General features: G+C 39.1%; 1 protein-coding gene across 10 annotated transcripts in view; it reads right to left on the bottom strand.

Annotated features, from left to right (window-relative positions):
- The window catches only part of RFC1 (replication factor C subunit 1), a 72,959-nt gene that overhangs the window by 9,678 nt on the left and 50,368 nt on the right, over positions 1 to 12,913 (bottom strand). For 5 of the 10 annotated variants that reach the window (XM_081592670.1, XM_081592681.1, XM_081592651.1 and 2 more), the window contains 6 exons: positions 11,316 to 11,423; positions 8,135 to 8,314; positions 6,881 to 6,985; positions 4,424 to 4,823; positions 2,802 to 2,911; positions 1,186 to 1,300 (listed from right to left, as the gene is read on the bottom strand). In XM_081592670.1, the coding sequence (XP_081448796.1) occupies positions 1,186 to 1,300; positions 2,802 to 2,911; positions 4,424 to 4,823; positions 6,881 to 6,985; positions 8,135 to 8,314; positions 11,316 to 11,423 (1,018 nt within the window). Of the gene's footprint in view, positions 1 to 1,185; positions 1,301 to 2,801; positions 2,915 to 4,423; positions 4,824 to 6,880; positions 6,986 to 8,134; positions 8,315 to 11,315; positions 11,424 to 12,913 lie in introns of all 10 variants that reach the window. The other 5 variants (XM_081592692.1, XM_081592632.1, XM_081592641.1 and 2 more) reach the window with 1 other exon arrangement.

Here is a 12,913-nt window from a genome sequence, read left to right as displayed (position 1 = left end):
TACACCTTCAGGACTTCCTTGATGGTCCAGTAGTTAAGACTCGACTCAGCACTTCCATTGCAGAAGGCATCGGTCTGATCCCTGGTCAGGGAACTATAATCTCACATGCCACATGGTATGGCCAAAAAAATAAATAAAATGGAATTTCTATTTTTAAAATACACACACACATATATCTTGGTTTTACCACTTAATATATTTTCGTATTCTGTTTCTTATCTGTAGATACAGAACACCTCATTTTTTAAAGGCTGTAATATTCCATTTTACACATATCAAAAATCACTTTTCATTGATATAATATGAAGATCCTTCAATCTTTTGCTATTATAAATTGTATGAAATGAATATCCCTACATGTATGTGTCATTTTGCATATATACAAGTATAACAGTTGCTAAATTCCAGGAATCAGAATTTCTGGGTTAAGGGTATGTCTAATTTATTAAATAACTTCAAGAAATGCTGTCAAGATTGCTCTCCAGAGTTGTACCGATTTACATTCCCAACGATCATGCATATGTGTGACATTTCCTGAGCAAATTCTTTTTAACAATCATCTCTACCATTCAGTGACCATGCAAAATACCATAGATTCTAAATATGCAGTATGGTCTGTAATTTGAGTATCTTATTTTCCCCATAAACTCTGGCCACACCAGACCACTAGCTACAACCTGAAAGAGTGGCACTTTCATACTGTGTCTTGTCTCCTCCTCTATTGCCTTTGCCTGAAATAATCTCTTCCACCCACAAACTATTCTCTTTCTCATTCTTCAAGGCCCTCTGAACAAATGTCACCCTTTCATGGTAGCTTTCCCCAATGTCCCAATTAGAACAATTCCTTCATCTACAGGCCTCTATTTCCTCACTCATCATACTTTGTTAGTTATTTATTAACTTTCTTCACAGGATTCACTCTTGAATCCTCTAAAATCTGCATGACTATGTCCATGTATATATTTTTAGCACATTCTCAGAAACCACTAAGACCTAAAACAAAAAAAAAGTTAACTACTGCCTATCAGGGTTATGTCATTCTCTCAATAACCCCAGGATTTAATAGGGTGCTTGGCACATAGTAATGTTCCATCATAGTAATGTTACTGAACGTTGAAATGAACCCATTTTTCTTACATAACCTCCCCCCACCCCTCTGCCCCCCCCAAAAAGAAACCCACATACTTGAATAAAAGCCTTTGATGCTGGTATTATTCAGCGACTCAGCAACAATCTCCTTCAAACTGTTCTTACTCCGAGTGTCACTTGCATTCAGTTCCACATAGCTATATCCCAATTCCTAATCAAAATGTTGGAAAACATTACTATCACAATGCAAATTATTAACTCTCCCCACAAAAACAAAGCAATTAAGAAAGAGGCTAGAAACGTCACGTAAGTAACCATGGGTAAAAAGATAAAGTAGAATACTAAGAGACAATGAGATTAACTATAATATGAATCACAATAAGAGATTTTTTAAAAATATCATATACATACATAACACAACACATAAACACACACACAAGTGTGGTCTTAAAACCTCAACTGCTACATATAACTAATCTGGAAGAGCGTATCTGAAACAAGCAATTTTACTAAGTTCACTTCTTCAAGTCCCCAAAAGAATAAAATATAACTACCCCAAAATTTCAATACCAGATATAAAATTAAGATATCAAAAAATACCTTAAGATAACAAAAAGTAATCATTGACTCTTCAAGATAAACTATAAAGTTAAATTGTTCTTTGTCAAATTATCCCAATAGATAATTTCCCTCTCAAATTGTGAAAAATCAACTAACTTGGGCTTATTTCCCAAAAGTGATCATTATGTTAAGGCATTATGCAAAACCATTAATTTCACAAAAAAGTAATGATAATAATAAAGGAGGGAAAAGGCATCATTTTCACAATTGTAAAGACTAGGGAAAACATTTTTTGTTTTTGTTTTTAAATGTTAAATAATAGAGTAGAAAATATATAGTTATTATACGAGCTAAAAATTTATGGTCTGGTCTATAATAAAAAAGGCTAAACAAAAACATCAACCTATGGGACAAAGGGTTGGGAAATCCAGTAATAAATTTAAAGTAAGTTTAAAATCTCTCATTTAATTTTTCTGATACTACTTCATGTATTGTTTCACACTATTCTGATACATTTGGACTCCCCTGGTGACTCAGCGGTAAAGAATCCACCTGCAACGCAGGAGCCATAGGAGACTTGGGTTCAATCCCTGGGTCAGGAAGATCTCCTGGAGAAGGAAATGGCAACCCACTCCAGTATTCTTGCCTGGAGAATCCCATGGACAGAGGAGCCTGGCGGGCTACAGTCCATGGGGTCACAACGAGTCGGACATGACTGAAGTGACTTAGCAGACATTCTGACACATGAGTCCTGGTTTGCTCCAGTGCCTCATGCTCTCACTGTCAAGAGATGTGGCAAATATAGAGACAACAAGAGCAAAGGCAGGATCCCACAGTGGTGAAGAGTCAGACTGTCTGGGTTTACACTGTGCTACCACCCTCCTCTACAAATCTGTTTCATTTGTCACGTGACAATGGCAAGAGTACATATATTCGGTACACAGAATTCTTCCTACAGGGGCATATAAGATATATGTAACTGTCTGTAAGACATATTATCTATAGATTATGCACCCAAGGGCTTATCTGCACACAGCCTGGCACACAAGTAAATATCCAATATTTTTAAAAGGGTGAAAATGACAAAGAGGCCCAGAACCAAAGCAAACCATAGAGGTTAGATTTTAGAAAAGCAATGACAGAATACCCACCTGACAAACCAGAGAAGCTGTGGTTGTTTTGCCAACACCAGGAGGACCTGAGAGCAACACTGCTTTAAAACTGGAGCCATCATCTTTGCCAGCAAATTTACCAAACTTTGCTGCTAGGGAAAAAGAAATTCCAGAATGTTAACCTTTACGACTTAACAGAAATGCGGGAATGACAGGAATAACTGTGCATTAAGTTAGCATCCAAGAGCAGTCCTCCAGTTTCATTGAAAATTTGCAAAATATTTTTTTGCAAAGTTTAAGCAATAGTTTCCCAAGCATTTAGTGAAATTCTACTCCCTACCTCATCTTCACTCAAATAAAAAAACTTCAAAACAATAATTTTATGAGCTTCCTTTCCTACAAAAGCATAGGTCATTGAGCAGACTACCTGGGTTTTGGAAGAACTGCAGGTGACTTAACCCCTGTTTCCTCCTTTGTAAAATGAGGGGAACAACAGCAATGTGCCTGGAGGGGAAGCTGTGAGGATGGACAAGCTGAGCATAGAGCCTGGCATGTCTTAATAAATATTAACAAGAATGACCACAAAAAGAATGAATTGAATATGTTGCGTCTGCAACTATCCTGCCCAGCTCAACTCCTCCCCTTATCATGGGGGCCTGGAACATAATAGATGCTCAATATGTACACAAGGACTGAGAGAGAGATGGTTAAGTCCACCTCAGGCATGGGGAAAGGGACTACAGCTCGCCTGAAGCCTTAAAATCTCTTCTTTAGGCACACAAAGCACTTACACCACATTTTATTTGGTTTTGAAAGAGAAAACGGGTCAGTTTAACCCTGTATCATCAAAATTATATTATTTAAATATTACAAATAAACTGGCACTGTTGACCAATGTCTAGTGACGACCTCGCTGCGAATAACCCAGCCATCACTTTGGAAATTCACTACGATGCTCACTAAATTTTTCCTTTTTATTTCTCACACGATATCCCCCAGGGTTGTGGCTGGAATTCAAGACTTTACTAGCATTTGTGACTGGAAACTTCAGTTCCAATAATAAATACTTTGGACATAAAATATATATGACTGTTCATTTTCCATGCCTAGCAAAAAGTAAACATGCTACTGGGGTTCTTAGGCTGCCTACTCTGCAGCATGCCTCAGCTTTTTACTTGCACCTTTTCCCCCAAGGCTCTCTGGCCCTCTCGGGGGTCTTGCTCTCACGTCTCGGACCTTTGTACGTGTGCTCTCCCACCTGACGCTCCCCTCCCTTCACCAAGCTAACTCCTTTTGAGTTTCCAAGTCTTAGCTTAGCTATCCCTTCCTCTAGGGATGGGAATCCCTGTCCACACTCTTCCAACCCCTGAGTGCCCTACACTTAACCCTGTAACAGTAGGGTTAGGGTTAGGTTAGCACAGGACATTTTAATTGCTGGTTTATCTACATCTCCCTCACTGACTGGAAGATCCTTAAAGGGGACTGTGCTTTGTTCACAACAGCACTTTTGGGGTCTAGTACGACACCGAGGCTCAGAGCAGGCTCTTAATAAATGCTTGCTGAGAGATCAATAACCAACTATTACACTTCCTAACCTATGTGTTCCTGAACAATGACATGGTGACAGACACACACAAGAATGAATGAAGCTGTAAAATCACCGTGTTTCTTATCTTCGGATGGACTCTTGTGCCAGTTTTGGAGCCAGCGCAGGAGTTTGTTGGCACAGCTCTGGTCACCTTGCTGTCCAATTATGGTCTTGAGCGAGGTTGGCTTATACTTATCCACCCAGAGCAAACTTTCCACTCTGCTTTCACTGCTGTCATCAGCCAAATTCCTAGCCCGGCTGTCACCATTTGTTTCCTCAGCCGCCTGCTCCTTGAAGTCCAGGCCTCTCTGAGACACACTTGCTTCCTTTTTTAGTGACTTTATAGAGCTTTCCCTTTTGGGAGTCAGTTTGCACTTTTTAGATTCTGATTCCTTCTTAGTTGGACTACTTTTTCTTTTTCCTTGGTCATTTTTTTGGGGTGTTCTTTCCAATTTGGATTTTTCTTTCTTCATCTTAAAAATTGGAGGAAAAAAGAAACCTGATGAGATGTACAGAATTTCTATCCTGCTAAATGTACCCTAGAGGGCAAGCTGAGGTCCCCAGGTGAGCTACTCAACCTGGGTCTGTCTTCTCACAATGGACTCTGCTGTTGGTGGAAATCTCCACGTTCCAAACTTTCAAAAAATAAAATGAACACACCAAAAGCATCCACATGCAGTTTTAAAAATGAGAGTTAAAAAAAATGAAACTAGCTTTTTGAAAGCAATTAAGTATTATAAAAGTAGTTGTAAAAAAAAAAGAAGGATTAAGAATTTTTGCTTTGTGACTAGTTAATATTTTATTCCTCCACAAAAACATTTATACAAACGTTCATAACAGCATTATTATATTTTATATATACGAATATTATAGCCAAAAAGTGCAAACAACCACTTTTGACCATCAGATGATGAACAAATAAAATGTGGTACAGCCACACAATGAAATACTGCTCAGCAGTAAAAAGGAGAGGAGCACCAATGTGTGCTTCAATATAGCTCAACTTTGAAAAGGTGGTAGGTGAAAAAAGATAAGAGGGCCACATATTACATGTTTCACTTTATACAAAATGTTCAGAATAGGCAAATCCATAGAAAGTAGAGTAGTGGTTTCCAAGGGGTGGGTATGAAGAGTGACTGATAATGGATTAGAGTTTTTGTGGGAAGTGATCCAACTGTTCTGGAATAGACAGTAGTGACAGTTGCACAATCTTGTGAATATACTAAAAACCACTAACATACATTTTAAAACAAGTGAATTTTATGATCTATTAAAACTAAAATTAATGGGAAATTTGGCGAAAAACAAGGTACTAGCATTATATTGAAGTATCTCCCCAAGATATTTATCAACTACAAAAGGAAAAACTGTCACTTCACTAGTGGAAAAACCAGGCAGAAATCATATGAACTAAGTAATAAAGGCTAATACCACCAATAATAAGACATATCAACATCATGCACAGCTGATATGATGCACTGAGGAGGACAGTGTCACTTATATGGTCTTCTTGCCCAAAATACATAACCTCAATCTCACCATGAGAAAAGATCAATAGCCCAAATTGAGAGACATTCTACAAAACAACTGACTGGTACTCATCAAATCAAGGTCATAATAAGACATAGGAAAGACTTGCAGAACTCTCATAGATTGGAGGAGACTAAGAAGACACAACTCAACGCAGTGTGAGATCCTAAGGACGATGGGGCTAAATGTGAAGTTAACACATTTAGCATCAATGTTAATCTCCTGGTTTTGAGAACTGCACTATGTTATGTAAGTTGTGAACATCTGGAGACATGGATGATGGGACAATCCAAGTCATTCCCCAAGACTTTTCAAACTGGAATAAACTGGAAGATCACCTCACCACTTGGGTGACAGAGCTGGGGACATCAAACTTGGCTGCTGGCACCCCTGTGTCCCACACATGGACATGTATATAGAGGAAATGAAGGAAGCGAACACTAGGAGAAGTAGAGAGACAGAAACTGAAAGAGTACTAAAAGCACTGCAGTCTGTAGACCCAGCAGTTCCTACATCAGACTTCTCAGAGTTTACTTATGTGAGTCAAAATGGTTCCCTCTTTTGCTAAAGGTAACATGGGCTTGGTTCCTATCACAACTGGAAAAGTCCCGATATAGTTCTACATGCAAATGATTTTATCATGCTGATATCTATGATATAACCTTCAAAGAATTCTTAATCAAGAAGTTCGGCACAGTTTTACTGTAAGAATAAGGAAAATATGGACAGTTTAATCAGTAATTAATAGATATGGGAAGTACAATGTATGGTCCCCTCTTCCTCCTCATACTCCTTTGAGAAAGGTGAAGAAATACATCAATGACAACAGCCTACAGCTGAGTCCACCTACTCAAACGGAAATAAGGGAAGTTCATTGCAGTAGGAGGAAGAGTTAATTTTATGGCCCACAGGCCTGTATTCACCCAAGAAATGTCTCCATGAAACAGGATGTATGTCTCTATACACCAACATAAATAAGTCAAGTTCATTTTATACAAACCTCAGCTTCAGCGGCTATTTCATACTTGGACTTCTTGCCTGGCATAGTTCGAATCAGATTCAACAGGCCATCTTCATCAATAATATTTGTTCCCAAGGCTGCTGCCTATTAATTTAAAATGCAAATCATTGAAACCGTTACTTTCTGTAAAAAAAAAAATGATTCTCAGGCTTGTCAGAAGGTGAAAAACCACATTTGTAAACTAGGTAACACTGGAATATTTTTTAAAACAGTATGCGTGAAAAAGCATTGTTAAAAAGAAAATAACAGAACCTCCTCTAAGAATGGTAGGTTGGCACCCGGGGTATCACACTGCCCCTTTTGTGGACTGCTTTCCCTTTTCCTCTACCCTAAAAAGGTCAAAGCCTCTAGGGCCCAAGTCCAGCTCTTTACACCCTCTCCCAGGCTCGACTGGCTGGTAGATATTCTCCCCTGCTAACAGAACTCCAGTGTGTTCATCTCCAAGGGATGACTTACAACTGGTCTAAGAATCAGAAGAATCTTCATCCTCCCCAAACTCTATCACTATGAATGGCCACAGGACAGCTCTGGCCAATGAGACTTAAGTGGAGTTCTATAAGAGGTATTTCCAGGAAAACTCTTATGAGGTCAGTTACACCTAGTGTAAAATCTTGCCACTGCTCCCTATTTCCTGCCTTGAATGTGAACTTGAGAGCAGCAGCTACCTTGCAACACAAGGCAACATGCATGAAGACAGAAGTGAAGGATAGAACTAAGTCTAGTTACATCACTGAGGGGCTGAACCATCCCCAGCAACTGCCTACCTCTGGAATCCTCATAAGGTAAGGAAATAAGCAGCTATTTGTCAAAACCACAGTCAGTCAGGTATTCTATTATTTGGAACTAAGTATAAAAGAGTTTCCAATTAAAAAACTCAAGATGGAGTCCACAGCAGCATATATAGGAATACTTAGGACTAGAAGAAGAGGAAAACTGCATTTGCTTCTAGAGGAAAACTGCATTTTCTTCTACCTTCAAAAAAAGATTTTGGCTAGAATACTACACTAAGAAAGCCAAGTAAATAGGAACTGTGTCTTCAACTGGAAAACCAAAATCCCAGGTGAAAGCCAAACAACACATCTGTGGAGAAGAAATAACGTAGAGAAGAAATTACTTTTCCATTTTTTCTCTTCATTTCCCTCTGTGTAAAGGACATTACTACGTATGGTCACATCGTGAGCCTGCCAAGGCAAGCAGGCTATTTCACTGTGCTGAGAACACAGCACTACCCACCTTGTCACTCTTGGATTGACCACTGTCACGACCCATGACCAGGTAGTTTGTTTTCTTGCTGACATTTCCTGTTACTTTTCCCCCATAACGTTCAATTAGAGACTTGGCCTCATCTCGTTCAATGGACTCCAGCACTCCTGTGATTACAAATGTAAGACCTTCCAAGCAATTTTCAGCTCCCTAAAAACCAAAATGTTCAAGCAGAGAGGAAATTACATGGTAGCTTTCCAAAGAAATATTTGGCATCAAAACTGCAGGAAGTTGATTTTTCTCATTTGACATCATAAATAATCTCAGCATGAAAAAATCTGCAGGAAATTTACAGTGAATACACAGAAACTGAAATTAAATCCTGAGAAATTCTTATGTAGGTTAACATTTAACAAGGTTATAAAACCAGCAACAAAAAATGTATGTTCAATATGGTTAGGAAAGCTTATTAAAATTATCCATTCATACTATCCTCACTTTTTAAAAAATATTTAAACTACTAGTTAACTTGTATAACTTTAATGAAGCAACCAGATGTAATGCACCTCCAGAATATCTTGCTTCTGCTAAAAAAAGTTTCAAATCTGAAAAAAACTACACAGGTTTGAGCTCTTACCCTATCACTCCCTCTCTTGATTGAAAAGTTAATCTGATAAGACAAAAGACACTCAGCAAAAGAAGGCTAGATGGAAAAGACATTTAATCTTAATTGGAACTGTGTATAGGTACAGATTTTTTTTAATTTCACAATATGGTTCAAAATGGTATAACCCCAAGCAAAATGAAAAATATATAAGTCATTCCAAGTTACTTATTACTTTTGAAAAGAGAACAGAGATCAATACAGACTTAAAACATGCTTGCAAAGCAGCAGCTATGCAAAATTCAAAGACTGCCCTAATACAAGCTCAATCCTTCACCATAAAGGTGAAGAATTGTTGTTGGGAGGGTAGGGGGAGTGTAGTAACTCTGTGTGGAGAGAAAAGGTTTGACTAACAACATCTCAAGGTCCCTATGACTCTAGGATTGAAATGACCTTGTGGGTCTCCCTACCACGCTCTTTCATTCTCTCTCATTGCAGGACCAGCAAACCACCCAATATTCTCAACCTCTTCTCCAATATTCCCTCCATGGCCTTGCTTTCACTGAAACTTGGCCGCCCACTAAGAACACCACTTTGGCTCAAGCCCTCTCAAGCAGAAGCTTTTTTATCTTTCATACAGGAGGCAAGCCTGGCATCTTCCTCCAGCCTCCTACACAGCCCACTAGCCCCTTCTGGCTCATCCTCTGCCCCTCTTTATTATGGGAACTACACTTCCATCTGTGATCTGAATCCACGCTACCCTTCTACATTCTCAGAAACCTCATAGTACCTTTGATTATCCTTCTCTTTCTGGGATATCTTCAATCTCTCCCTTTCTGGTAGATCAATTCCATCATCAAAAAAAAAAAACATGCTTTAAGCATCTGACTCAGTGGTAAAGAATCTGCCTGCCAATTACAGAGATGATGGTTCAATCCCTGATCTGGGTAGATCCCCTGGAGTAGGAAACAGCAACTGGCTCCAGTGTTCTTGCCTGGGCAATCCCATGGACAGAGGAGCCTGGTAGGCTACAGTCCATGGGGTCGCAAAAGAATCAGACGTGACTGAGCGACTGAACAACAACAAACCTTAAAGACACTCACATTTTCCCCCTAAAGCCACCTCCCATTTGTAGCTAGAAGTCCTCTCTCTCCTATCCCCTTCACAACCAACATCATCTACTTATGCTGCCTCCATTTCATCTCCTCCCACTTTCAACCCACTTCCACCAGGTTCTGCCTCCATCATTCTATCAAAACTTTTGCTAAGATCACTAAAGATCATTCACATTACTAAATGCAGTGGACAATTTTCAGTCTCCTCAATGATTTTTTTTAAAACTCTCTCCTCCCTTTGCTATTGTGATATCACCTTTACCAGGTTTCTCTCCTATATCTGTGGCTGCTGCTTCTCAGTCTGTTTTTGGGTTTCACCCTCCTCCACTTCATGAGGAAGCTAGGTCCAAGGCTTCTTCTCATTCTGTCCTTGTTTGCCAGGTGACATCAAGTCCTTCAAATATTTTCTACATGCCAATAATGCCCAATCTTTTGCATCCCATCGTGACTTCTGTTCTGAGCTCCAGTCCTGCAAAGCTACTTGTCCACTGAATATTTCCATGTGGCTACCTTGCATACATCTAAAGCACAGCATGGTCACAATGAACTCATTATCATCTCCCCAAATCTGCTCTGCCTCCAGCCACATCAGTATCCACCCACAGATGCTCACGCCAATAACGAGGCAATCACCCGATGCTCATTCTTTCTCGGTTCCCACTCCCAATTATCACCACATCCTATAGATTTTCCTTTTTCATTGAAGCTACTTCACTTCTCAGCCTGGTCACTGCTACTACCCTAGACAAGTCTCTATCATTTCTCACCATCTCTCCTAACTGATCTGCCTGTATTTATTCCCCTCTCCCTCCACTGCACTCTATATTTAGCAGCCAAGAGTGCTCAGCCTGAAATGCAAATCTGGTCATACTGTTCCCCCGCCGGCAACTTCACTTAAGGACCAGATTCCCTAAAAGAATATCTGATTTTTCCCTTATGGCACATATCACAATTATAATAATTAAGTACCATGAAGGCAAAAAGCATTAGTCTTGCGACTGCCATATCCTACTTCCTAATTTGTAAAGATGGTGACTAATGTTTTCCTATTCTTTTTTATCTATTTATTTACTTTCGGCTGTGCTGGGTCTGTTGCTGTGTGGGCTTTTTCTTGTGGTGAGCAGGGGCTACTCTCTACTTGCAGCGTGAGGGCTTCTCACTGCAGTGACTTCTCCTGTTGCAGAGTATTGGCTCTAGGGCACGCGGGCTTCAGTAGCTGCAGCGCGTGGGCTCAGTCGCTGTGGTTTCAGGCTCTAGAGCACAAGCTCAGTAGCTGCAGTGCACAGGCTTAGCTGTTCCACGGCATGTGCGATCTTCATGGACCAGGGGTCGAACCCGTGTCTCCTACATTGGCAGGCATATTCTTTACCACTGAGCCACCAGGGAAGCACTGTTCATTTTTAATTATTAATTCTCTGCTACTGTAGACATAGTGAATACATACATGCACCCATAGGCCAGAGGCCTTGAAACATCCTCTCAATATTCTTACCTTTGGTATTTCTTTGGAGCCCAGAGCTTTGGGACCTTCTCGATTTAAGTAGCTTCGGTAAGCTTGATAATTAGTGCGTCTCTTTTCAGCCTCGTCAGGACTTACAGACTTTGGGGAGACGGAAAGAAAACTGAATAAAGTCATGCAAAATTCTTACAAAATTAAAAATACGTATCAAAAAATAAATAAAAATACCTATCAATAAATAAACATTAAGTCACTTCGGTGCTTGATCCTGATACTAACATTTTCAGCCACACACGTATGCCCCAATCTACACACACCAGGCTTAGAGACAGCCCTGCCGTCAGCCCTTCTTAAACCCTTCAACTCTCTCTGAAGGCACAAACCTCAGGATAGACTGAGCATACAAGCCAAGTTGCTAGCCCCAAGCCACAAAACAAAAAGATGTATTTTATTTCAAAAATTCATGTGAATTTAAAATTCTATTCCATAATATATCATGTGTATTTCAGTGGAAAAATTAATTTTTTCCCAAGTAAACAATCACAGAAGAAAATATACTGTTTTTATCCAAAGGCTCTGAATACCCTTAAAATAACTTATCCTCTGTACTCCTGGGGAAATAAGCACTACAGTCTGAGAATTAATGGCTTTATATAAACACCTGGCTCAAACGAGGAGCAAGCTATACTCCAAAAAGCAGACACATTCCATATGCCACCACTCTTCCTTCTGGGTCTAATCTCTCCTATTCTGTTTCTCTCAAGGGATCTGACCATGGGTGTGTCTCAGAAAATACTGGGGAAATCTTTTAAACTGTAATCCCTGGATGCACTCCAAGTTTTTGATCCAGAGACAGGAGGTATAACTAGCATGTGTATATTTGGGGAAAGAACATCCTAGATAATTAAGAACCACTACAAGAATGATCTCTGTCATTTTTTCCACTTCCTAATTTTACATTATTTTTAACTTGTAAGCCACCTCAATCTCCTCTGAGAGTAGACAAAACACCACTTTTATACAAATAAATGATTTGATCAACAAAAGAGAGTAAGGTGCTTTGGTTTTGAGTTAATTGTGCCATAGGCTATAGGCTAATCCTAGACTCTAATCCTACTTTTTAATAGTGGTTCTCAAATGATGGTGTGCAACCATATCATCTGAGAAGCTTCTTGAAATATACCTGCCCAGACCACATGCCCTGGGAAATCATATTTTTAACTAGTGTCATAGGAAAGTACAATGCATGCCAAAATGAGAAAATCATTTATAACAATAATTCTGTGAAAAAATAACTGAATTATAAACGAATTATAAAAGAAATCTGAAGCACATTCATTTGTGAAGTCAAAATTATTTGACTGAGATAGACTGAATTTATAAAACAGACTTTCATGTTCCCAAAACTACTTAAGTTCTCTGAGTCATTTCTATTCCAACTTTGAAAAATAAGGTGAATAGCAACAGTATCATTTAAAAATTATTCTGTTTTAATAAAAATAGACAAGCGTCTGTAAACTGAACATGTTTAGTGTCTGAAGAAAAATATTCATTCTCCAGCTAAGTACTTTGTGAAGAAAAATCTGAGACCAAAAAGTTAATTGTTCCCTTAAGCGTATTTATTAGCATTG

Source organism: Giraffa tippelskirchi, chromosome 1 (genome assembly GCF_054371585.1).
Source record: "Giraffa tippelskirchi isolate mGirTip1 chromosome 1, T2T-mGirTip1v1.2.pri, whole genome shotgun sequence".
Classification (NCBI taxonomy): domain Eukaryota; kingdom Metazoa; phylum Chordata; class Mammalia; order Artiodactyla; family Giraffidae; genus Giraffa; species Giraffa tippelskirchi.
The sequence above is the reverse complement of the archived record's forward strand: the minus strand, read 5'-3'. Positions and strand labels throughout refer to the sequence as shown.